A 25,403-nucleotide genomic window follows, 5' to 3' on the forward strand; every position below is an offset into this window, starting at 1 on the left:
AGATTACATTTGTGTTTGTAAAAAGAACACAATGGCTTTAGGAAGGTCTCTTTTCTCCAGCAGCATTAAATGAACATGGGTCCATGATGGGATACAATGCAGGAACCTGTTTAATTCCCTTACACACCAAATGAATTAGTGCCAGATGTTTGAACACACAACTGTCACTCACTACAGAAAGAACCAAATTGCATGTCCAAAACCTAATCCCACTTTAACACCAGTACGTACACAGGTACAGGCATTGATGTGTATAATACTTTATTGTATCAGCAAGAGATTCATATTCTCTTTAATAATCAATTTACAATGAAATAGCTGTGTATTGATCAGTATACTGCAGTTGTCAGACATGTTTTGATATAAGAGGGATGTTTGCTCTAAGTGGTTTGCAGGTAACGGTCGATTGTACACAGTTCAAATCTGTTTCAAGGGTAAAACACCACAGATCACGTTCTTGCACAAATCCCTCCCCTCTGACCCTGGGATCATGGGCATACTTTTATCCCCACATTAGTGAGATGACTAGCTGTCCTTGTCAGGTGAGGTACAGTTTTAATGATATCAGAGTGAGATTGTGTACATAAGAATAACCCTTTACAGTAGCTGGGTTCATTTTGATCAGAAAGAAAAATATGAGCTTTGCAAGGTGTTGTTGCCAAGACGATGGACATTTAAGGTTGCAGTAGGGGACAGATTTATAGAGAGGATGATTTTGAAAAATGCAGCTTTGACTTAAACTCTACCATAATTACCATCTTATACTTGAACTATGCACAACTGCGTTAAAATAACATTACTAAGATGTGAGAGTTGAGGCATTTTGACCCCTCTCAGTCTTATTATTTTTTCTTATTATTGCACAAATTGTCATTGGCACAGAAAAACTACTGCTAGTGTATTCATAGAATTAGGAAATGAAAGTAAGAGTAATTTTGCAGCAAAATATGAAGCCATTGTGTTAGTGTAAATTCTGTCCTTGAGTGTCCACTTGAGGCTGGCTGCAAAAACCCCTGAATCCTCACTAACACCCATTTTAAGTGCTATTTTTTTTACAGCAAAAATAAATATGTTTACTTTTGGTCTAATAGCTTATTTGTTCATTCATTCATTTCCATAGTTTTTTAAATATTTGTTTAACAGGTTGGCATAATAAGGGTTGTGGTAGAGTTGACTTTTGAGTGCAATGTGAACCATTTGGCAAGAGCCTGCCTCAGATCCACCTCTTTGTCTGTTTCTAGGTTGACTGAAGGCTAGCTTGAGCCGCCATTTCTAATATGGCAACCACCTATGACTGGCTTCAAAAACAAATATGAGACTATGACCATGTTTTATGCAGTCTATGTTTTGGAACTCTAGTTAAATGACGAATAAACAGAGTATTAGTTCACTCTTTGTGCTCTTTTCTTCATAACAGTTGTTCACAGCCATTAAAACATATTATCACATGTACTGATGGGTGAGACAAAGCATAGTCTTACACTGCAGAAAAAGAACAAGGCAGATTTCACTATCTGATCAACATGGTTCCGACTATTTTTAAGAGCGTGAGTCTTTTAGATTGTATCCTGAGCCTTTAATTAACTCTTCCTTATTTTCTTGATTCAGTCAAAAGCCTGACTGGCATTTGTCTCCTTCCCTTGATGGCAGTCAGAAATTAGCTGTTGAAATGTTGGTTGGGATAAGCTGATAATCATCAACTTTACCATTCTATAAATGAATATGGAGTCTTTGAAATTAAATGTTAGTGATTATTGATTAAAAAAAAAAAACAATCACCAGTGTGTACGAAGGACAGGACAACATAAATTAGATTCTAAAGAGATGCAGTCAACTGTTGGGGCTTCATAGCTCATTTTTTAAAAATTGGAATGAATTTAATGTTGTTTTTATAACTCATCCATGTAAATTATATTATGTCCAAAAGTCATACATGGCTGATTTGGCCCCTTTGAAACTCAGCATTCTAATATGGGCTTCATAATACCTGTCGTCTATGATCTTCTCCTATTACTCTTTGATACTCTACACTCTTCTGTTGATAGTATGAAACTTTAAAATACTCAGGGGGACAGCCCAGCTGCTTTTTGACATTTTTTCTGCCATGCACAAGAACTATGAAAGAAACTAAACCTAACTGCAAATTATGTGATAAGTTCAAAGTTAAATTTAAAGCTTTTGTTGGCTAAAAGGCTGAAACGGTCATTTCAAGGTAATCCACCTAATAATTCAAAGCTTAATGACGTCAGTTTTTGGAGTCACATTGACATTGAGTTTATATTGCAGATGTCCCGATCAAGTAAAATGTGTCCTGACACCCGGACACAACACGACCGTCTGGCTTGATATCCAAAGGACATGATTTTATGGGTGTTTTGGTTGCAAGTGGCTCACACCGTTAGTCATGCATGGCCATACTTTGTTCACGATTATCTCGTGCAGTACAGAGCTTCCAAATCGTCCATAACAGCACTGCAGACACATCTCTTTATCATGTTGAACAGACACTGTGAGAGTCCAGAATGTATTCTCTCAGTTTGGTGCTTGACTACAGAGACTCCCTGTGTTTGTCTGAATGTCCCCACATGACACCCACATTGTTTCCTGATATAGAGGGACAAATCCTTGGGTTGTCTGGATGAGAAATGTTTCCTCTTCAGTAAATGAGTGGCATTGTTGTCAAGTGTACTAGGATCTGCAAATGCATGCTCTTGATTTCTCAATGTGCACACAATCATGCGTACAAAAGAAAGAAAATAATTCAACTCAATGTAAATGGCCTTTTAATGGTATCCTTTTATAGCTACTATTGGTTTTCAGCACAGATTTAGAATACATGAAAGCAGAAACAAGTCTTACAGGCTTGAAGTATGCCTATATTTACACCTGTCCCTATATTTAAACCTGTCCTTGGAAATGAGTCACAGCTGTTTCTTTGAAAGGCCAACTCAAGCAGGTGTTAAACTTCAACACAATGTGAACACGGAGGCTGCAGTTAGAGTTGTCAACAATTCACAGTGTTACATCCTGTCAGAAATCTGTTTATTTTACAAAATAAACTTATCTAGTTGGCTTTTTGCATCAAATGTTTGACAGTGTTTGAAGTGAGAGCACAACAAATAACGTCCATTGACACAGCATTAAATGTAAACCATAAAATTGTGGATAAAATCCTAACGTTAAATTTATGTTATGTTTTACATTGACACTGATCCAGTGAAGTCAGAGCACCGCTAATATCAAATCAAAAGAAGGCTAATATTAGTGGGAAGAATCATTGTTGTAGTGGAGTCACCAAACCTTGAGTTAAAGTCCAGTCTCAAGTCCTAAGTGTTCAAGTCTGAGGCGAGTCCGAGTCACCGAAGAATCATTATTTATGCTGTTATTTGAAATAAGGTGGACCACTGTTTGACTCCAAACTATTAACTGGATGAAACTTGAATATTTAAGACTTAATATTTCAGAAACAGGAAAAGTGCCAAAGCCAGCGTGGGGTTACACAGTAGGAAATCAAAATCTGTCATTGTAAAGGCTTCTTGTTAAAGTTTTTTTTACAGGAATGTTCTTGACAGTGACCTTAAGTTAGAAGAATTCACATTTGCTTTAAAAACTGTTGCAGTAAAGTCTTTATTTGAAGATGTTTCCATTAAATATACTAGAATAATTACAACCCACAATGTCCTTCAACAGTGCAGGCAAAGTTCTTTCTTCAGACATGATGAAGTTACACATAAAGAGCACGATTAAAATGAAAAAGTTTGCATTTCAGAAAGCTTTGAAGGTTTCCTCCTGTACTGAAGTGATCCATAAAATCCTTCAGACCCAGTTTCATGCTGCCTTTTCATGATGCTGTCGGCTGCATCCAGCAGCTTGATCAAGCAAAACCGGCCAGAGGCGATCCCTGCAACTTCCTTTTGTCCTCATCCTGGTCAAAATATGGGTCATGCAGAGTTCAGAAGCTTTTTTGTGTGTGTGTTGTTGTGGAAAATGTTTTATGTATGGATGTCTGCTTTGCTTCTCCAGGGCTAAAAGCTCACTTTTATTGTAAAGACTGACAGCAAAACCCCTGTAGCTTTTTATACGTTGGTTTAAGGCACAGGTGGACCATATTTTGGACCAAGGGCACACTGACTCACTGCTGGCCTTTGGCTTTCTCGGGTCTCTTGCTGTAATGCAGTATCTACGATGATGCTATAGTCCTTTAGGCCAAAATGGGCAAAGCACCAAAGCTTACTTCCTCAAAAAGAAGCCATGTTTAGCTTTCAATAACCAAGAGGAAGAAGACAGAGAACAGTAAGGTCTTTGTAAGAGAAATCAAGAGCCAAGTACCGCACGCAAATGAAAAAAAAAAAAAAAATGAGGAAATTTAATAATGATATCGAGAAATGACCTGTTGGTGACACGAAAATAAGTATATGCCATTAGAGGATGGAATTTCCTCAATGGGGGTTGACACCTCTATCCATATTTGTATGGGTGCATGCTGCAAATTGAGGACATTAATCATCAAAGTAGACCAGGATATGGCGTCTAATTACATGTTCACTGTACACAGACTGTTGTCTAGCTCTGTAAGAAAGGAGCTGGGGTGATTTCCCTGTGGCATTTAAAATTGAAGCTGGATAGATGATTGGGGGATGCAGAGCCCAACGTGTTGAAGTTCAGAGTTGGTGAGGATCTCATTAAAGACACACAGAAGATGCACAGGCACATATGCCTGAGTGCTTCATTATGTCATGCAATTACCATTCCGGTGTGGTGGCATCAGGAAATGTAATCTTACTTCTCTAATCACTCCATAACCTTGCTTCCAGTACCTGTAGAGGATAAAAGAAACAAATATCCTCCTGTGATCGTGATGGTCATACCGTAAAAATGTCAACAAAGACATGCAGCTTACAGCAACAGCATTAATTGGCATGCAAAACAGTAGCCAACCCAGCAAGCAGCACTGCACTTCGACTATGGGGGACTTAGGTCAGGTCTACAATTCACGAAGCAGTGTCATGTTAAAAATCTGTGTTTCTACATGCTTTCATCAGACACAACTGGTCTGAAGGTGCTACAAGGCCTGAAGCCAATAAAGTTAGCTCAGCTGGTTTGCAGGCACTGTGCTTTAAGGTTAGTATTCATCAGTCACCTGTCTTTCCTGTTTTTAACAGAAGCCAAGTCAAACCCAGCACAGAGTTTAGAGTAGCCCTTTTTTGCCAGTGCCAACCTGCTGCCCTGAGAGGGAGGAGTGGGGAGACAGACCCCTGTTAATATAATCATTTGCCAGTGTTTCCAGACATGTAAGGCTATGGATATGTCTAAACATGTCACTGTCTGTTTTATGTGTTCTTAGATTGTATGTTATATAGTATGATGCTTGTGTGGAAAACGCTGTTGGTTCTCATTTTTGTTTCAAATTGTATTTGCTTCTATAAAGCCAGCACAAGCAGCAGAGTCCTCCCCGTCCCTTCTGTCGCTCAGTGTGGTGTAAATTTCTCCAGACTTCATCCTGATTAACTTGTATGGGGTCACCTTATTTACCCTTCTTCTGGAACAGAAGTTGAAGTTCGGCTATGTGTTCTTGCAGTCTTAAAATGAACAAAGAAGAGTTTTCCTGCTTTTGTTGAACAGAGTTGACAGCCTGACAGCATCCAGCAATCCTACTGTTTTCTCTGTGCCGCTTTGTTGATCAGTGAATTTGACATGTGGCCTTTAGGTGCAATCAGGTGTTTCAATACACTGTCGTGAACATGAGTTGGCATGTACAATTGTAGACTGGGAATTTAAGATGATACTACTTTTTCAGATTTATTTCAGTCTTCTTATTTTTATTTGGCTTTTTTTCCATTTGGCGCTGTTCATTGCGATGGTTGCTATCCTTATCTGCTGGAAAACTACATGTGTTACTGGTGAAAAGCAGTTAGATACGAGCTAACATATCACCCTGACTAGTGTATAGGCAAAAGTTGCATGAATCTTATTATGCTACATGTTGTGTTTTACCTAAGAGAACAAAACGTTGTAAGTCCTTACGTTGCCCGTAAATATGACAAATTGAACCTAAAGTTATGTGGAGCTGACCACTGTACGAGGATGAAGCTGCATTTCATCTAAAAGCTCCATAGCAGACACATCAAAGCAATCTTTTGCAGTCAGTATAGTTCCTTTGCTCTATCAGAAACCAAACTATCTGTGTTTCTTATAGTGACTGACAGGAGGCAATCTGAGCTGATATCAGATCTTAGACACTGAGAAGATGGCTGGAATACAAAAGGCTTGGAGAGACATATGGAGGATGGGTAGGTCTGAGAAAGCTCTATGATTGATTCATCTCCCTCAAGGGGAAAGGTCAGTTCCGCAGGTTTATCACAAAGATTGCCATTTAAACTGCCGCTGCTGGAAATCTTGTGTTTATTTGATTTAGCTCCGGGGAGAGCTGACAGGCATTAAATACTGAACACTTCAGGCAGATGCATATTTTTCTTTGTGTTGATGCTAATAGTGAGCTGGAGAAGGGACAGCTGCAGTTAAGTCTTCATTAATTCAAATGTCAGAAATGCCTCTAGGTTTTAGCCATGAGTATACATATGGTCCCTGGTAAAAAATACTTGACCCTTGGCTTGTTTGACAATGTTTTTTCTTGTGTCAATTGGTGGCAGAAATAACAACCTCCAAATTGATCCAGGAGCCATGCCTTGTTTGTCTTCTGAGTAAAACATTTCCCTTGAGAAAAGGTGGCTTTGTAGGTAATACTTATGTGTTGCTATCTGATGTCTTTCCTTCCTCTGAGTTAAAAAAAATGTGGGCGGATGGACCAAGGACACTGTATAGCAGGCTTTCCATGGGTTATGTTACAGTTCAGTTCAGTCAGCATTAATCCTATTGAGCTACATTCTGGTTAATCCAAGAGAAGAAACTACTTTTCAGAGGGTGAATGCAGTAATGGGACAACTGTGTAATTAAATCTCTGTGCTTCTTTTTCTCAAACACATTTAGAGTTATTAATGTCACCGTCTTTATTTGTCAGCAGTTTTGTGTCATTAGTAAGCGGCTTGCACTTTTGATAAACTGTAGACTTGAACTTGTTGGCTCCTTTTCACTTATGTATTTCTCTATAATGATGCAAAATGTTTCTGATAGCATTCTTAATAGCACTGGAATTAAACCATCTGTAAATTTCCCCTGAAAATACACAACTAGAAAAGTAAATAAACATTACAAAGTTGCCAGAACTACTTAATTTTTTGCATTTACTAATGATAAGTTTAAAGAAAATACTGAAGTGACTTGCAGCTCTTTTTTTGAATGTGAAATTGAAATGCAGGGCCTCTCTTTCCCATGTTTCACATTATGGGATATTTTCTTAGATTGAGCTGAAAAAAAGAACATCTGCAGGATAATATGTGTAGGCTGAACAGTAAATTCTGTCGTGACACTTTGACAGCCGGTGTAGCAATTAGGAGTTGGAGAGCGCATTGGACCATTTTCCTCAGTCTTCAGAACCTCAGCAGATACAAGAGATAAATCACAAAGAGAAGGATATGACTGTATATTTCACACAAAAAAGGAGTGTTGAATCCCTAGACCAGAATATTTTAAAGTGGTGAAGATTAGTTAAGGCTGCATATAAAAAGCCTGGGGTGGTAGTTGGATTCAGTGTAGTAGAAACGGGGCATCAAGAACATAAATCTGTCATCAAGCTGGAGCTCATTGTGCCTTTGTCATTACTGTGCTACAAGCCTGGAAACATAATTTCTGCGGGGTACTCCAGAGTTGTCGAGCTTCACTCCCACAAGATTAAAGATTACATTACAAATTAGTACGCATGAGCCATTGCAATGAGCCACGATTTACTCTTGGTTAGCACAGAATAATCTGAATCGTTAAACCCTGGGGTTGGCATTGAGGCAGATCAGTATACTTCAACAAAAAGCAGATTCTACCAGCTGAATTGGCTCATGGCTGGACTATTTTTGCTTCACAACAAAACAAAAGATCAAAGATAATACACTGGAAAATAGAAATAGTTCAAAGATTGTATTGAGTTGAAAGAAAACCCTGTTAACACGAAGATATCTAAAGGGAGTAAATCCCCTGCTACACTTTAATGTATGCGTAATCTGCTAACTGTTGTCTGTTCTTTCAGCTTTTTTCTCTTTACATCAAAGTGTACAAAAATAAAAGTGAGATTTTGAGTTTCTCTCATGCCTTAAGAGCTCACAAAAAAGCCCAAACCAACATTGATGTGATCATACAGTTGACTTTGGACCTCCACTGTTGCCAAAGTACTTTTCAAAATACAAGCACAAGACATGGTGCCGCATTAGTTCAGCATGTGTTTCCATTATGTGGAAAATGGGTGCTGTGATTAAATTTGAGTTTTCAGTTTCAGACAGGACTTGTCTACTTCCATAGAAGCTTCCAAGCACACAGAGTCTGCTGCTGGTAACAGGCCTCCAAAATGACAATATTTATAATTGGGAAATGGGTTAAAACTGCAGCACTTAGCTGTTTCAGCCTTTTTGCATTTGAGTAAATATTTATGATGAACGTTTCCAGACTCCACAATAGACATTATTGTTGATATGGATGAAAACTTGTTGTTTAAAGGCATTAGGAGGACTTTTTAACTGATTTTGGGTGACCAGGGTGTTGCTTGGTGAAAGTGCAAAAGGCCCATAAACATTGTTTCTTTCTGGCATGTGAATGCTGCACTGCTCTATGAGGATAACAGAATTCAACCATTTAACCAATCATTACAGTTAATTTTTAATCACCTCATCACCCTGCAAAAGTTGTTTTGAAAAAAAGAAAATGTGTTTTCTTAGAGAAGATCTATATTCCATTTCATACGCTTCCAAAACAAATCTACACTTTGACAAGAGCTATATCTTTACAACACTGGGTGATGGTGCTTATGGGAAATGCATCCTTAAACCCAAAAAGCATTTCCAACCCAACATGAAAACTTCCGAAAATCCCTTTAAGTTCCTTAAATTTTCCTGATGTTGGGTTCGAATTGGTTGTAATTGGTGTTTATTTCAAAAACAAAGATATTTATTCTGAACAATAATTAGATAATATCTTTTAGGCTATTAACAGACAAGGTCAGCATTGCAATTGGAGTTTTTCTGCAGCAGAAGATGAGTGCAAGCCCTTGATGATCTGTTAACATGTGTTCAGAACTGGTTGGAGGCTTTAGCTCAGGGATAACACAGCACTATAGCTACAGAGCCATCAAAACAAAATCTCCTCTTGAATGTCATATACTTTCCTTTTGAAGACAAATTTCCAATGGTTTATAACATTTGCATAAGTCCAAAAATAAGCGAGGTCTTTGCATTCTTGGTTTGGGGCTTCTTGTTTCGTTTATTAACAAAAACAAAAATCTGCTTTGCTTCTTCATTCATCAAAAGAAGAACAGAATGAGATCTCCCATCTTTTTGATTTGGAGACACTAATATGGGGACAGTCTTATTTCATCAGTCTCCTCCCACAAGATGGCAGATATTTAATCTACACATGGAGGTCATGTGCAACAATGACCTGTTTGAAAAATTCATTAGTAATTTCAAACCTATTCATCTTAAATTTTATGTCCTGTAGAGAGAATATTCATGCATGCCCTGTGGGTTTCTCTGATGACATCATAAACCCAGTGCAACTGTTTTCTAGTGATCTGCGTCAAGTTTTAAATTAATTTGGTTGTCTTCACTGAACATGCAGATGTAGATTATTCTATAATGCTTGCCATGCTCAGGGATAAAGGTCAGTTTATGTTTATATCTACGTTTCTATATGGAGAGATGTCACTGTGCAGGAGTGGCAGTGGTCATGTCATTGAAGATAAATGTGCAAGGGTAAATTGCAATGTGCTCCAAAACCCATTCCCCACTGAGTGTATTGATCAAAAGGGTAGACAGATGTAGCCATGGGCCATCATATACAGTAGTGTGAAGACAGGATTTACACAGGTCATTAAGACAGAAAAGGGCATGACACGGTATTAACATAAAGCATGCTGTGGTTGGATGTGTTTTAATTAAAGGCATGTATTGTTTTGAGGGCCTGATGCAAAATCGTGTCGCCTGTTTTGCATTTAATCTCGAAGTAGCTCTTCTTTAAGAGCAGTAGCCAAGAGGGAAGTGGAAGTCAAGGGCAAATAAACAAGTGGGAAGTTAGAGCAATGTGTTTCGACATGGTGGAAAATAAAAACCACCAACAAGTTCATACGATCATGCATGGATGCCTAATGATATATCTCCTTGAAATTCCTCAGGGCTTTATTATTTGAACTCTGGGAACAGTCCAACTGCTTTATAATTTGATCTTCAGATCACCAGCTCCTTAATGATAAAGCAACTAACATGTGATTGGTCATTTCCAATTCCAAATCTTAGAGGGATACAGGGATGCTACACAAGTGATAAGGTAACAGTGAGATATGCTTATTTGTTTCTATGTAAAAATCAGCGAGCCACTCTTTTGGTGTTTGTTTCTGTGTGTAAATATACTGTATATTTCAAGGCATATTTCTCAACATCTGTGTCGTGTCTGTAGGACATGCAGAGGCTTTATGTTGTAGGAGAAAAAAAAGGAGGAAGCAGGGAATTTTGTAGCTATAAGGAGACATTGGTCTCTTGCTGACCTTGCCTCCCTACGCCCCTCTCCTCAGTCCATTTATGTCCTCATACATTTGAGCTTTATGGACTCGATACAGAATGACAGCTCCAGTTTCTTTGCTTTTACCGTGTGGGTATATGTCCGCTTTTGGAACTAAATGATGCAGTACACTGGAAAAGGGCAACATTTCCATTGATATCTTGCAACGGTTGCTAAAATTCATCGGACCTTGTAAATACTAAGTGCTTGAATACAGTTTGCACATTAAATTGGAAGTAGGAAATATATTTAAACTGAATTATTCTATGCATAAATCATGGCTGGATATCTTGTGCCAATGGAGTAATGTCTTGTTACATACGAAAGAATCTCACCTGCTGTCTTTTGATGGTCAAATATTTCTTACAATCCTGAATTTTTCATGTGGACAAGGAAAATAAACGGGATATTTTTTCAGCTGCTCAACTGACATCAAGCCCCCAGCCCAAGCTTCAGTTCCAGGCATTACAAATGACAATACAGAAATTCTCAACCCTGTCCCTGATCTTGTTTGCTCTTGTATATCATAAAGAGGCATCAATATTAATAAGAGTCGGTTTCGTAATCAGCGAAAACAATCTTCACAGGAGCTTTACCAAAGTCAACATTGACTCTCAGTCAGAAACAGCTAATCATCAGCAATTCTCTGATTAGAAGTCACCTTAAGGTAGAACTATTACATCCCTATAACTTGGTAGCTACGTATCCATTTCATTTTTTTAAAGTAGTTTTCAAACTAAACTGTCTTTTACTCCTCTTCCTTCTCCTTTCTGTTGATGTTGTTTCATTTGGTGTTTCCTAGTTGAGTAATTTGTGTAACAATGTAGGGGGGGTAACCTCTTGTTAACAAAGACCTAATGATTGCTGAGCATTGTTGGTTATTCTAGATACACAGTGACATTTAGAATATGTAGATATTCTATTTTTGTACAAACCTTGCCGAGTGCCTTGAATCATTGAGTTGTATTCTGGTGATATGAAGGGGCAAACACACTGCGCCTTTATCCTCTGTTATACCAAATCTTTAATTAATGATTTTGGATTAAAAGAAGAGAGGAAGTGCTTTTGTAATGACTGTCAGCATGGCTGTGATTCTGTCACAAATTAGTCCCCAAGCCTATAATGAAGATAATCACATACAACAACATCCTTTGTACAACAGTACTCTGAGCAATGTACGGGAGTAAACAGCATTGAGCAACAATAGATTTGTCATCCATTTGGCTGTGTCAAAATGAGTTCTGCAACTTGGCTGAAGCTGGACTGTTGCCAAGTGACACAAACATTTGCTTGATTCTTGCTTCTTTGCGTATGAATACACTTAACCACAGAGCAGCTACTTCGGAAAATGATCATTTATCTTTGTGTGACAGAATGAATAACATTTTGAGCGGAGAAATACACATGTTTATAAGTCTACGTGATATTGTTCTCTTTATCAGCACTAATGAAATGCCTGTTGTCCAATCAGATTTCTTGGTCAGGACTAATCATTTCAAATCATATATTGTGAAAAATGTTGGTTTCCATTGTTATGGAGGACAGTGATTAAAACAGTCAGAGCATTTCCTGAAGATTGGAAAATAAGGCAACTGTAACCAACAAGGCCCATGCATTCATGTTGGTAGATAATTATCACATGCTTTTTCTTAACAATCAGTCATGTGTTCACATACACTGATTAGAATCAAAGGCTGAGTGAAACTTCTGCTTAACGACAGGTGGGGTTGAACAGTAATCAAATTCAGAGTAGCTATTCGGATGAGTTGCACACACTCTTGCTTCCTGTGGTTAATCTGCTGACACAGTTCTGACAGGTTTGTCAAAACAGTGTTTCTCTCTCAAAGTTGAAAGGTGCACCAGTATAAATCTAACTATATGTCAGTCTATGTGATCATGCAGCCAGTCTATTTCTGGAAAGATTAAAAGCATGTTTTGTACCCTTGTCTATTTATCCTCCCTCTGAGAGAGAGATGACATAAACACACACTACTACAGAAGAGTTGTCTTGCAGATAGATATTTCAAAGACAGGCTCTAAATCATTTCTGAGCAGCTGTTGAAATTCTTCATTTGTAGAAGTATCTTTATTTTTCCGGTGCTTAAGAGTGTTTGTACACTGCTTTGATTCAGCTTTGATTCAGCTTTGCTTTCTAAGCCAAATAAAGTCACTCACTAACAAGAGAGTGACAGCAGAAACTGGCTGTGTAATGGGAGGATAAAGAGCCGTTGCGTATTCTCGACAGCAGTCTGGCATGAATGCTCAGATGAAAGGGAGTCTAAAGGTCAGGCTCATTAAATGTCAGCAAAGAAGACCATATTAATAATTGAATCACTCAGACAAAAGAAGCGCAGAATATAACTGATGAGCCACTAGAAGCTGCACTAGTAGTTTTACAGTCGTGAGAATCTTGTCCAATATCAAGTTGAGTTCTACAGTACTTTAGCCTCACAAGACTTCCTGCCTTATAGAAATGTTTTCGTATTCACAGTATACTGCTCGCCAATAAAGACATTTATTTTTGGATGCCGTCCAGTTTTTGTTCATTCCTGCCTTACTGCCTTTAGAATCTCTGTCGAGAGTTTCAACTTCCAACAGATTAATTTGAGCCAAAAACCGACTGAGCCAATCATTTGACATGCTTGTAAACAGACTGAGGCTGTTTCCTCCTTTACCCTTTCTTTAATACCCAGAATATTAAAGCACTGATGACACAATGCACATAAGGAGTCCAATTAGAAATGCATGAGGGGTTTTCAAGAGGTGATGGAAGCCCTGAGGGAAGGCATAATGGACAGCTCAGGAGGGAAAGTTCAGCTGCAAACCTCACCACAGAGTTTACATGAATTATCTGTTCTGCTCTTTAAGTTTGCATTAAATTAATGCTGAATTTCTGCAAGTTTTAATATGCAAAAGCCAAGACTTGGCAAGTACTGCACAGTGGTCATATCTGTAAGTGCTGTAGTCTAGTCACCACATCTTGAGTTCAAGTTAATTTTCTAGTCCTCAGTCCAATTCAAATCCAAGTCACCAAAGAAGAGTCAGAGTCCTCATTATTATTTAATTTACTGTGAGGAGGACGGCTGTTTATATCCCAACTGCTCACTGTTTATACCTTGTCTGGCTGTGTGGGACCTTTTGGATGTGTAGAAAGCACGATTCATTTATTAACATTAGATTCTGACAGCATGTCTGCAGATATAGGCTAACACAGAGGTTATAGCACTGTGCATCATGGAAAAATGTGCACCATGCCTTTCTTAAAGAGCAGATACACTCATTGATTCTGTTTTGGTGGGTTAGCTGCAAGAGTCCAATAAACTCAAAAATACCTTCAACCCACCTGCTATTAATCAGAATTTTAACTGACCATTAAGGGTGTAACAATATCAGAATGTCACAATACATGACACCTTGATAACAAGTCCATGGTACGATATTTATTGCAATATTAAAAAATATAAAGACAGATGAAAATTTGGTAAAAATGTAATTTATATGACTGTTTTCAGCCTGTGAGGTCCCTGGTGAGTTTACTGACCTTCTGAATGTTTCGTTGTTGACCACAGAAAACATCAGTAGGTCTTTGGCTATATATTTAATTAAACATCTTGTGACGATCTCTTGAGCTCTCGCATTGTTATGGGGAAGTGAGGATGTAAACGCTTCCTTTAAAGTCTTTTGGCCTGGCTGGATTTTTTTTCCTAGAAAATTGAATAATTTTCAGGGTGACAATTCCCCAAGTGGCTGCTCATATGACTCATATTCCCAGACTTGTAGGCCGCCGCAGTCTGACAGTGTCACATTGTTTTTTATTAGTCTGTCACCCTTTATCCTTTCCCATTTATTGACACAGAAAACCAAAATGCTTCCACGCATCAGATTTAAAAGCCGCAGCATTTACAATATCAAAATTGTCTCTCTGTTCTCTCTCACCTCTAACGTTGGTGTCTGTCATTTTTCGCTGTTCCCGCATTGGACAATGGTCACTGTAGACCTATTGTTTCGTATAATTACAGGTTCACAACTGTATCGAGACACTCCTGTTCTTTCAATATCGTGAAATTGACGATGCCATTACATCCCTACTGACCAAACATCTTGGACCAAGGGGTTGGGTCACCTTAGTTGCTAGCAATAGTGTTAGCCTGCTAACAGTAACATAATCAACAATCCAAGAAGGCAAACTATTGCATCTCACTTATGTTTAAAACTTAAAGAAAAAGAAACAAATAACAGCCTTTATCAATAGATAAGACAGTCCTCCTTGCTATATTTCAAGTCCAAATGCAGTCAATGCTCTAGACCCATTCCCAGGCATCAGTGCTCAAGTCTTTTTCGACTCATAAGTCCTGAAAGTCCAGACTCATGTTGGACTTGACTCAGAGTCCTCGACCTGAGTACTGTAACTCTGCTTTTGAGTCATCCTTAAAAGCCAGTTTAAATCTAAGAATGCAGTAAAACTACAAAACAGAAAATACTGAAGATGTGAAATGTTTTGTCACCTGTAGTTTAAGCAATGTCAACACAATGCCAGTGCCATGCCTAGGACAGTTCTTTAATACATTTCAAGATAATATCTACTGTAAATGCAAGCCATTTGTAGACCATTGTGTGTGATCAGTATGAAGAAGGGTAAAAAAATAACAGCCCTTTTACAGCTGAGGATCCTCAGTGTTGTTTCATCACTGTTTATTACCATCAACAAGAAGATATGACCCACACAGCTAAGAAATGAACCATGTCTTATGTCCAATGCCTCTGTAAGACTGAGTTCTTTAACACATATGAACTGCTTTAAGGTTTCCTCCCCAGAAATGTGAAATAAAGGAACTCTGTCATTGCACTTCAGCCAGCTGTATCGAAAAGACTCTCAAATCTCTGCTAGAATATACTGTTGTGTTAGACATCCATTAGTACTTCTTGAAAACTACAAAGTTTATCATCCAAATTATTTGTCTGTGAATGCCTGAGAACACCTGTCAGAGAAAATCGCACTTGAGACCAAACAGGATATTTTGTTCTTCCGTGTAGATCCGCAAAACAAGCGAAAACCCCAGACAGACTATTTGTTATCAATGGCTTAGTGCAAGAGGCTGAAAATCCATCTTCCTGTGTACCTGTGTGAGTGTGTGTAAGAGAGAGCGATGGATGAAAGTGGCACCAACGTACTGTAAAATCAGCAACACTACAGAGTGGACTGTAGCCAGAGGCACTGGAGTGGAGTTAGGGAACCAGTGTGCATTGAGCTTTATAATGTAAGAATGACTGAGATAGGTGCACAGGACGACTGGAAAAATCAACAAAGGTGTTGGGCCCTTGGATTTTATTCATTTTTTATTAATCTATCGTTAAGAAAGGTGTTGCTCCAAGGATTAAAACTACAAGATAGTTATGCAAATATAGTGTTTATGTGGACTAAAGGATACCCAAGGGGTAGGGGTGCTCTGACAAAATCTTGTAAGTAAACCAACTATACCAAATCACCAATCATCCCTGAATAATTCAGTATATTTTAGCAGCTGAGCTACAACAATTCTAGACTACTGGGAAACTTGAATAAGGTTTTTCAGTGAATCGAGATTGTAACCAATTATCCAAGCCACTTTTTTAGCAAGTTACATCTGTGTCAGACTGGATGTTATGGCAGCTTGAATTACATATATAAATGTATTTTTGTTTTGTACCTGAGTAACAGGTAACAAACAGCACCAGCAATAGAAGTGCATCAGATCAGAGCAGTGGCTGTCAGTGTAACAAGCTACCCATGCCTATGTCATTGATATAGTTACCACTGCAGAGAGGCTTCTGATGTCTATACACACAAATGGGGCGGCTGTGGCTCAGTGGGTAGAGTAGGTCGTCTAAAAAATCGGAAGGTTGGCGGTTCGATCCAAGCTCCTGCGGTGACATGCTGAAGTGTCCTTGAGCAAGACACTGAACCCCAAATTGCTCCTGCTGTTGTTCAGCGGTGTGTAAATGTGTACGAATGAGATTAGCTAATACTGATGGTCCCTTACATTAGCAGCCTCTACCATCAGTGAGTGAATGGGGATGAATGGGTATGAATGGGTGAATACGACAAGGAGTGTGTAAAAGTGCTTTGAGTAGTCAGACAGACTAGAAAAGGGCTATATAAGTACAAGTCCAGTCCATTACCAAATACTATCTAATTACTTAAAAAAAACTGTGTGGACAGACAATAAAGCATTAAGAAAGCTGTAGAGTACATTACAAACAAAGTGTGTGGCTAAACTGAAGCAAATCTGAATCAGTGCTGAATGCTGCATCAGTAAAAATGGTATGTTCCTTGTTGTTGTCGTTGCAGCAGCAACGCCCTCTTTTCTGGTATTGTTTTAGTCCTGCAACAAAACTCCTATGAAGGAATCAGGTGTTTGGTTGTAGAAATCTTGCTTAATGCCAACATTTAACAAGGTTTTCTTTAAACCATGATCACAATTTTTCCCCTAAATATTGCAGATTTTGTTCCTCAACCAGAGTACATTTTAACATTAGCAGATGAAAAAACAGGCATATGGATCATTTATGTTTTCATAATTGAGAGGCATGGCCATCTGAGAAATTGTAAGTGTCTCTGATTCAACATCCAGCAATGCAGGGTGTACATCAGAGTTGCTTGCTTTGGGCAGAGTTTTGCATTTTATGGATTGTCTTACAACATGAATATGGCGACCAAGACATTTTGCTATTCCTTAATCGATTCAATCTCCTGGCTGAATTCATTGAAATCTAGACACCGAAGGGCACGTTCTGTCAATTCAGATCACTGGGGAGTTAGTGGCTTGCTGGTTTCTGTCTAAAGACTGAAATATTGACAAATTATAAGTGAGCAAGGACACTCAAAACGTGGGTGTGTCAGAGAGCAACCCGTGTTAATGTCAATGACGGAGGCTTTGAATATCTTTTGAAAGTAAACTATCATGAGTAAAGAGGATTATTAAAGCTTGATTCTCATACAGTTCCAACTTCATAACAGTTGAAGATCTCTCAGGATCAGCTCAGCTTTACTCTTCAAGTTCCAAAAATATCCTCCACAAATTCCTCGATCCTGCAGCCCCTGACAGTGCAGTTTATTCAACTCTAAATACAGCTAAGAAGCCGTAAAGTTGGTGCATCAGTGACTGGCTACACACACTCTTGAGAACACAGCGCATCAAGCAAAGCTGTGCCTTGGAGGGGATTGAACACACCATCTGTACTGCGGAGTTTCAGATCATGACAGATCATGAACTGTTAACAATTGTATCAGAAGCATGGGGTGCAATCAGCTGTGCTACAGCAGGGGTCGGTGAGAAATCTAATCTGTTATGAACCAGGGTTTTCTAGCTTTGAGCGTGGTTTTCTTGCTTTCTTATGTTTCCTTTTCCCTTTGTTTCTTTTCTTTCTCTCTCCCCTGTTGGTTATTCCTGTCAGAGGCTGTCTGAGCCTCGCTGGAGCTTGTATCAAATCCTTCCTCTCCCTGGTGTGACATTCATAGCATTACAATTGAGCCATCAATCTGTCAAGCTTTACCCCCGCTAAGCCACGACCGGTGGGATGCACAGGAGAGGGACAAGTTTACCTCAGCATCTGCTTTGCTTCTGTATAGTTATGGCCTAACAAGCACAATAAGTCTCAGACATGATGGGAAATGGATAAGCTTTTAGTTGCCAGCTGAGGCATGCTGTTGCATCGTTTTTCACCCTCATTTCCCCATCCACCGCTGGGGATTTTTTGCTGATGACTGACTTGGTGATAGCTGTTGGCTTCTCATTCTGTTGGATTCTCATTATTTTTTTCGCACCACCACCGCTGCTACATCTCATACATAAACACACTCCTCCTCCGCTGTTTTCCAATACCTTCTCTCTTTTTCTTTCCCTTTGTATTTGTTCCCTCTCTCTCCCCTCCCTCCCCTCTCCCTGGGTAATATCAGACTGAGCTCCTGTAAGGAGGAGATAAAGCCCCCCGGCAGGGCAGGACCACAGCTGTCGCCTTCTGACTTCCTGGACAAGCTCATGGGAAAAACGTCGGGATATGATGCCCGCATCAGACCCAACTTCAAAGGTATAGTATGTGTGAAAGCAGGCCATCACAAAAGCCCTTGAGAAAATCCAGCTGCACAAGCACAATGAAGAAAAAACAGAGACCAGTGGTTCTCTGCCATGAAAGCTAAACAGCTGACTATTGTATTGTATTGTTTCAGATTATACTGTGGTCCTTTTTCTACAACTTCTAAGCAAATCCATGGATTTGATTGCATGATTGCAGAGAGTCATACTGAATCTATATCTATATGTGCATCATGGTAGATGAGGTATGACTTAAAAAGTATACTTTTTAAGTATACACACACATTATATATATAATGTGTGTATATTACAGCAATCGGGCATCATTTCACTATTTAAAAGCTAGCAGAGAGCTATTTGACTTCAGATATTTTTAAAAACAGAACATAATAGAGGGACTTGTCAGTGATATTGAACGACATCAACAGCTACAAATAATTTACCATACCACCAAATTGCCACCCCAACAGAAACACAGGGATGATCCATACTGCCAGGCAGAAGCAATAAGGTCAAAGAAGGCTACCGTAACTTCTAGAATCTTGATTCACTGGGAAATGTTTTAGTCAATAAGCAATTTTGCTCCTCAGCTTTGATCCAAAAACATGAGCTCGCACTGATCTTTCTAGTCATCTGTCATTCTTTGCCTACCTGCCTGCCTGAGAGTCTGTGTTCATGTGTTGCTGTAAGGAACATTTCATAACTGTCCAAAAAGTACTTAATTTGGCAAAAGCCATCCAAAACACAGTGATACGCTGTCTAACAGTGACTAGTAACATTGTTAGCCAGGCTTGATGGACTTCAAATTTGAGGAAAAGGTCAAATCTACTCACCAGAAAAAAAAAACAGAGCATTTTCTGACTGAAAGGTCAATCAATGATAATTTTGAATGTTTTTCAGGAAATTAAAAACTCATATAACTCATACAAGTATATATAACACAGTTATTGCTAGGTATACAGTATATGATTAAAAAAACATATTACTGGCATGGAAACCTTCAAAACTTAAATTGCTGTGTGAAAATATAAGACATGTTGGAGTTGGAGGGTGTTGTATTATGAGAGTTACCACTAGAATACTGCAGAGAATAGAATTAAATTTATCACTTATCAACACTTTCTGTGGAGTGTTGATAAGAATGTAATTAATAAAATGTCCCAAAGTTCAAATGTATCTGTAAGTAAGTCTAAGCAGCTGCATATATTTTTCATTGTGGTTCTCAGACAGCAAAATGTCTTGAGACGCTTCTCTCTGACCTTTCTGCTCTTACTTTTAACAACCCCAGCTGTTTTTTTTGGAAACTTTCTTTCAGCTGGTTTCAGGAAATTAGATTTTGTTTTGGCTGTAATTAAACTTCAAGTGATAGCTGGAAAATAACACATACTTTCTTCTAGTTCATTAAAAGAGCGAGTTCATCCACAGCAGAACTGGAGCTGGCATGACTAAAGCAACATTGGACACAATGACTGTATGTGGATTTATAATGGGCTGTGACTGTTAAAAGACCACAGCAGAATCACTGTACATTTGTTTGCTGCTTCACCACCAAATCTCTGCTCTTCAGATATGCATTTAATGAGCAATTAGTTTTGCATGCTATGTTATAGTGTGCAGCTTTTTATGACCATTTTGACATACAGTATGCTAAGTGTCTGCAAGCACCATGAAAATCAGTCTTAACATATAATGTGTCATTAGTTTTGTAATTAGCATAATAAGTAGACATATAACATGCTTTTTCACAGGTGTGACCCTCATGAATCCCATAACAAAGGGATGGTGTGTCAAATTATTCCTACTTTTTCTCCCCTCAGGCCCACCTGTGAATGTCACCTGCAATATTTTCATCAACTCATTTGGGTCCATCACAGAAACCACAATGGTAAGAACTGCTAGGAGATTTCAAATGTTTTACATATACAAGAGGCTTGACAATACTCCCTTTTTCCTTGCATAAGAATGGATTATGGTTTGTTTGAAGTTACATGTTTTTCTGCAGTATTTACAAAGCTAGAAATCCCGATACACTCCATCCTTTTCCTTCCCTACTACCTTCTTTGCTAAGCGGTTCCCTCATTTCTGTGTTTCCTGGAGCATAACAGTGCAACCTTCAGAGACCAATGGGTCACTGACATGCTGATAATGAACTGTCCACTCTGCAATTAAAATGAAAAATTGAGAAAGTGAATGAAAAGAGGTATGGGAGAGAGAGGACAAGGGGTTCAGGGGGGGAAAAATGGCTGTCCTCAAGTTTGCATTTACAGTTTTATACCTGCAGGGTCAGCACAATACAGCAGAGTACTTTTTAAGGGTGCTCCAGAGAGGCCTAGAGGATCAGACCTCCAACGAAAGCACTTATGATATAATTGTTTGCAAGAAGAGGTCTGCTTTTTTACTGTGAAAAAGAAAGGAACGATGCACAAATGGAGAAATCCACATGGCCAAAAGATGATTCTGAATTAATTGCACCGATTAGAATTCTAATTTAATCACTCTACTGTATATGATGGCTGCAGGCAGTAATGATTGTCAGTACTTGTCCTTGGCCTGGCTTGTGTTGCCAACCCACTGCTTGCCAGCAGCATATGGCTGCAACATATGAACAAACAGTACACCATCTTGGTCTATCAAACACAAACTATAGTCAAATCTGATGGTGGTGGTGTTAAGACATTTAAGTGCATAAAACTGCAGCCAGCCTCAAGTGACTGACTTTAGTAAAGGAGCCCTATTAACACCACCAGACATCCGTAACAATGACTCTCTGTCCACGGTCAAATCCTGTCTCAATTACTTTTTTGTGTTTTTTTTAAACTGGCATATTCACTTTGATCACAGAATCCTTTGCACTGCATTGTATCTTATCTTGTTAATTTGATCTTTCTTTATGCACCGTTTCTTGTCCCATTATTTTTTTCCACTATATCTTGTCTTATTAAATTCATCAATCTGTTCTTTTTAAATTCTGCCTTGTAAGGTGACCTTGCGTGTTTTGAAAGGGGCCTATAGATATAATGGATTATAATAACTATTAATGTTATAATCACCCATGATAAAAGGCTCATTTTAGGTGCCTGTCTGAAAAGCCTATTTCTCCATGTGCACACACTGTATGGGGGGTGATTTTTTTAATCTGTTTTGGAGATAATAAGGTTAAAAGTTTTGTATAATAAGGCATAATTAGGGGCTTGGCTGATTTTACTGACAGGTGGGTGTGTTGCAGCTGTTAGCCAAGAGGCTGAAGGCCTGTGTCAACTCCACCACTCAGTTAATTTGAGTCAATATCTCCAATTTGGCCACTGAACCATTGTTGCGCTTCTAAACACCTTGGTGATGCCACTGATTGTACGCCCATATTTGAAACCGTCTTTATTTCTAACACATAACTTGTTTACGGACAACATGCTGCTTTTACCACCACTGGGGTGGTTATTTTGACAATGCTTGAAACCTATTTGTCAGCAGGATTACAGACAAATACTATCTTAACTATAAGCTACAATTATACAAAATTGGTGGATGAGTGTTGCTTTGGTCAAGGAAGAGCCTGTTATACTACCAGATTAACTTAAACTTGACTGTAGAACAATGCATTAGAAAACCAAATACCAAACTGAATTCTTATTTAGAAATATATCCAAACATGTAGTTGACTGAGGGAGACTTACACAAAGATCAGCAGTCTTTATTCAACACAGTGCCTTTTTGGTTCTGATTATAATCAACATCTTGGCCATTTCAAATCAACTGAGACTAATTGTTCACTGGGAACACAATACTCCCTATCATAATGCCCAGCTTAAATAAGCTGTGTGATTATATGATTTTGTCAAAAACTGGATGAAAATAAAGCACGCAAACATTATTGTGTATTGTTTTGTGAACAATTTGTATCAATGCATGAATGAAAGAGTTTTACATTTTTGAAATGTCAGCGATGTAGAAGTTAACTTTAAATGATCCAACTGTTTTGGTCAGCTTCAGTTCATAATTAGTTCAAATGGTCCACATTGGTGACCAAAACAACATGCACAGACCCCTCACCTAATCACTACTACAGACTCATCTACTTCTAAGGTTTCCATTTGAGTAACCTTCACTGATGCTTTATTTTCCATTTAATCTTCTCCAGGACTACCGGCTCAATGTATTTCTACGGCAGAAATGGAATGACCCCCGTCTGGCCTACAGTGAATACCCCGATGACTCCTTAGATCTGGATCCATCCATGTTGGACTCTATCTGGAAACCTGATTTATTCTTTGCAAACGAGAAAGGAGCCAATTTCCACGAGGTCACCACTGATAACAAGCTGCTACGGATTTTCCAAGATGGCAGCGTTCTGTACAGCATCAGGTAACTGAAGATAATATTCAGTAGCTACAGTGTGCTGTGTAAAGTCCTTTACATGACTACTTGATGTGATGAATTTATTGTTTTTATACCCTCAGAGGCTACTGGTAATGATCAGTTAATTTATGCACAATTAACAGTGTTGTCTGTACAATTCACTTCATCACAGGGATGGTACAGCCATAGAAAGTGAGGAAAGTTAAGCACAACTAGGTCTGCCAAAAAAAATCAGACTGCGACTGAATTCCTTCCATATATGACCTCTTGACCACAACTGCAGCAGATTGCTGAATTGGCAATCACATAAACCCCAGACTGAACCTTTCAGCCCACTTAGTGACACAGGGAGGTCACTGAAATATTAAATGGTTGCAGGTGGGAAAAATACACAAAAATGTCACACAGCAAATGTGCATCATTGAAATCTAAATGTTTGGTGTCTACTGGTTGGAAAATAAGCAGTTTGTTTTATACATAAACATTCATATTTTTAAACCCTTTTATTATGTCAATAATTGACATTTTGCACTTATAAATTAATTCATTTTGGACATTTTACCTCACAATGGACTAAATATATCAAAAATGTAGTAACCAAGTTATTGCTCATTCCAGGGAGGAATGTTAGATCAACACAGTCTTGATTTGAAGCTTGCAAATGTGTGTAAGAAAACAACGCCCTGCAATTAGGAAGCCCTCTCTTGAGTCATTTCTCTGTTCAAGTTTCTATTTTGACATTTCAATAGGATTTGGTTATTTTTCTGTGTTTCCCCGACTAAATGCAGCATCAGCAGCTGTGTGAAATGAGGGAGACACACAACATAAATCCTCTGTTGTACTCTGACTCATAAGTCTGCAAATACAGCTAATCACCACCTCACCCCACTGATCTGCTGCATCCTCTAGACTTGCTTACTAACTGTGTTTTATAATTATAGATCAAACAACTCAGAGTGCTCTTCAGACATGACGTAATGTGTTAATGTTTGCAGAGTCAATCACTTGGGTGTTTGCAGGCTGTTCTATGGCGGGTGAAAAAGATATTGTGTCATCATAACACAGTAGCAAACGGGTGCCTGTGTGTATGCTGCTATAGCGTCTCTCGTTTTGCCTCGGGGCGATGCATTACAGCGGTAAATTACACAGCTTTCCTCCAGACAGAGTCCCAAATAGCTCCCCTCGCTTTCCCCTCTTTGAGGGTTCTTGAAGGCTTAATGCATCAACAGCACAACAAATAAAAGAAGGGAGCCCTAACCCAATTAATTTGCAATTACTGTGGTGCGACAAGTCATGAAATGGCAGAGTAGCTAAATCAATATGTTTTCCAATTTACTGTTTTCAAAGGAATATCCCCTTTTTCAGTTTGTAGTTTTGTTGTGTGGGGAGTCATACTGACTTCTGTGTAATAATCTGCTAAATTAAGCAGCTTGGCATTAATATACTTAAGTATTCTCTTAATCTCTAAATCTCTTCACCTTTACTTCACCTTGTGTTTTGATATCTTCTCCCTGAGCCCTTTCATGCCTTTTGACAGCCTCTTTTCTATCTTCCAATCTTATTTTCTATCTCAGGCTGACTCTCACCCTGTCTTGCCCTATGGACTTGAAGAATTTCCCCATGGACATTCAGACCTGTACCATGCAGCTTGAAAGCTGTGAGTCTTCTTCTCTTGTTCCTCCTTTTGTCTCTCTTTGCTCTCTATATCTCTGCTTCTCTTCCTGTTTTTGACCTTTTGCCAAACTCGTAATGTGTTTAGCCTTTATATACTCCAAGTGAGAAGAACTGTATCAAAACTATAGTCATTTAATTTTTGTGTTGTTTTTTCATCGTTTATATTCCTAACATTTTCACAGCATACCAACCGTCCAGTTATAGCAACCAGCAGACCTGTCAATCTTTAGCTCTGCCTACATGTTCTCAAGCAGAGTGCAGTGCGGAAATGGCCACAACATCCTCACTTCATTTATCTGGTTCCAGTAAAAAATGTCAACACATTTGGTGCCAACATTATGTCATAAACGGCAATGGCAGAAAATACACAGCACTCCTAGAAACCTAGTGAGAAACCTGCAAGAGTCTGTAAGCTAAGAGGGTTAGCTTGCCAGACAAAGTAGCTCATCTTTTGTTAGCCAGTATGACTTTTTATGACAGGGATATCAACCGTCATCAACCATCATTTTGTGGAGAAGCAAGGTAAATGACTTATTAATATCCACAGTGCAGTATTTCCTAGTTGCACAGCAATTCATGGATGCTAACCTACTATCAGGTCAGAGTCAGGGCTTGACATTATCAACTGCTAGGGGTGTGTAACTCTGTCAC

General features: G+C 38.7%; 1 protein-coding gene and 1 long non-coding RNA gene across 3 annotated transcripts in view; one reads left to right on the forward strand and one right to left on the reverse strand.

Annotated features, from left to right (window-relative positions):
- LOC117816771 overlaps positions 1-25,403 on the reverse strand; it is a 178,524-nt gene that overhangs the window by 116,924 nt on the left and 36,197 nt on the right. The gene's annotated exons all lie outside the window — the stretch shown is intronic.
- glra4a (glycine receptor, alpha 4a) overlaps positions 1-25,403 on the forward strand; it is a 59,927-nt gene that overhangs the window by 18,138 nt on the left and 16,386 nt on the right. Inside the window, exons 2-5 of the mRNA XM_034689090.1 lie at positions 18,590-18,720; positions 20,543-20,610; positions 22,861-23,084; positions 24,653-24,735. Of these exons, the coding sequence (XP_034544981.1) occupies positions 18,590-18,720; positions 20,543-20,610; positions 22,861-23,084; positions 24,653-24,735 (506 nt within the window). The remainder of the gene's footprint in view (positions 1-18,589; positions 18,721-20,542; positions 20,611-22,860; positions 23,085-24,652; positions 24,736-25,403) is intronic.

Source organism: Notolabrus celidotus, chromosome 8 (genome assembly GCF_009762535.1).
Source record: "Notolabrus celidotus isolate fNotCel1 chromosome 8, fNotCel1.pri, whole genome shotgun sequence".
Classification (NCBI taxonomy): Eukaryota; Metazoa; Chordata; class Actinopteri; order Labriformes; family Labridae; genus Notolabrus; species Notolabrus celidotus.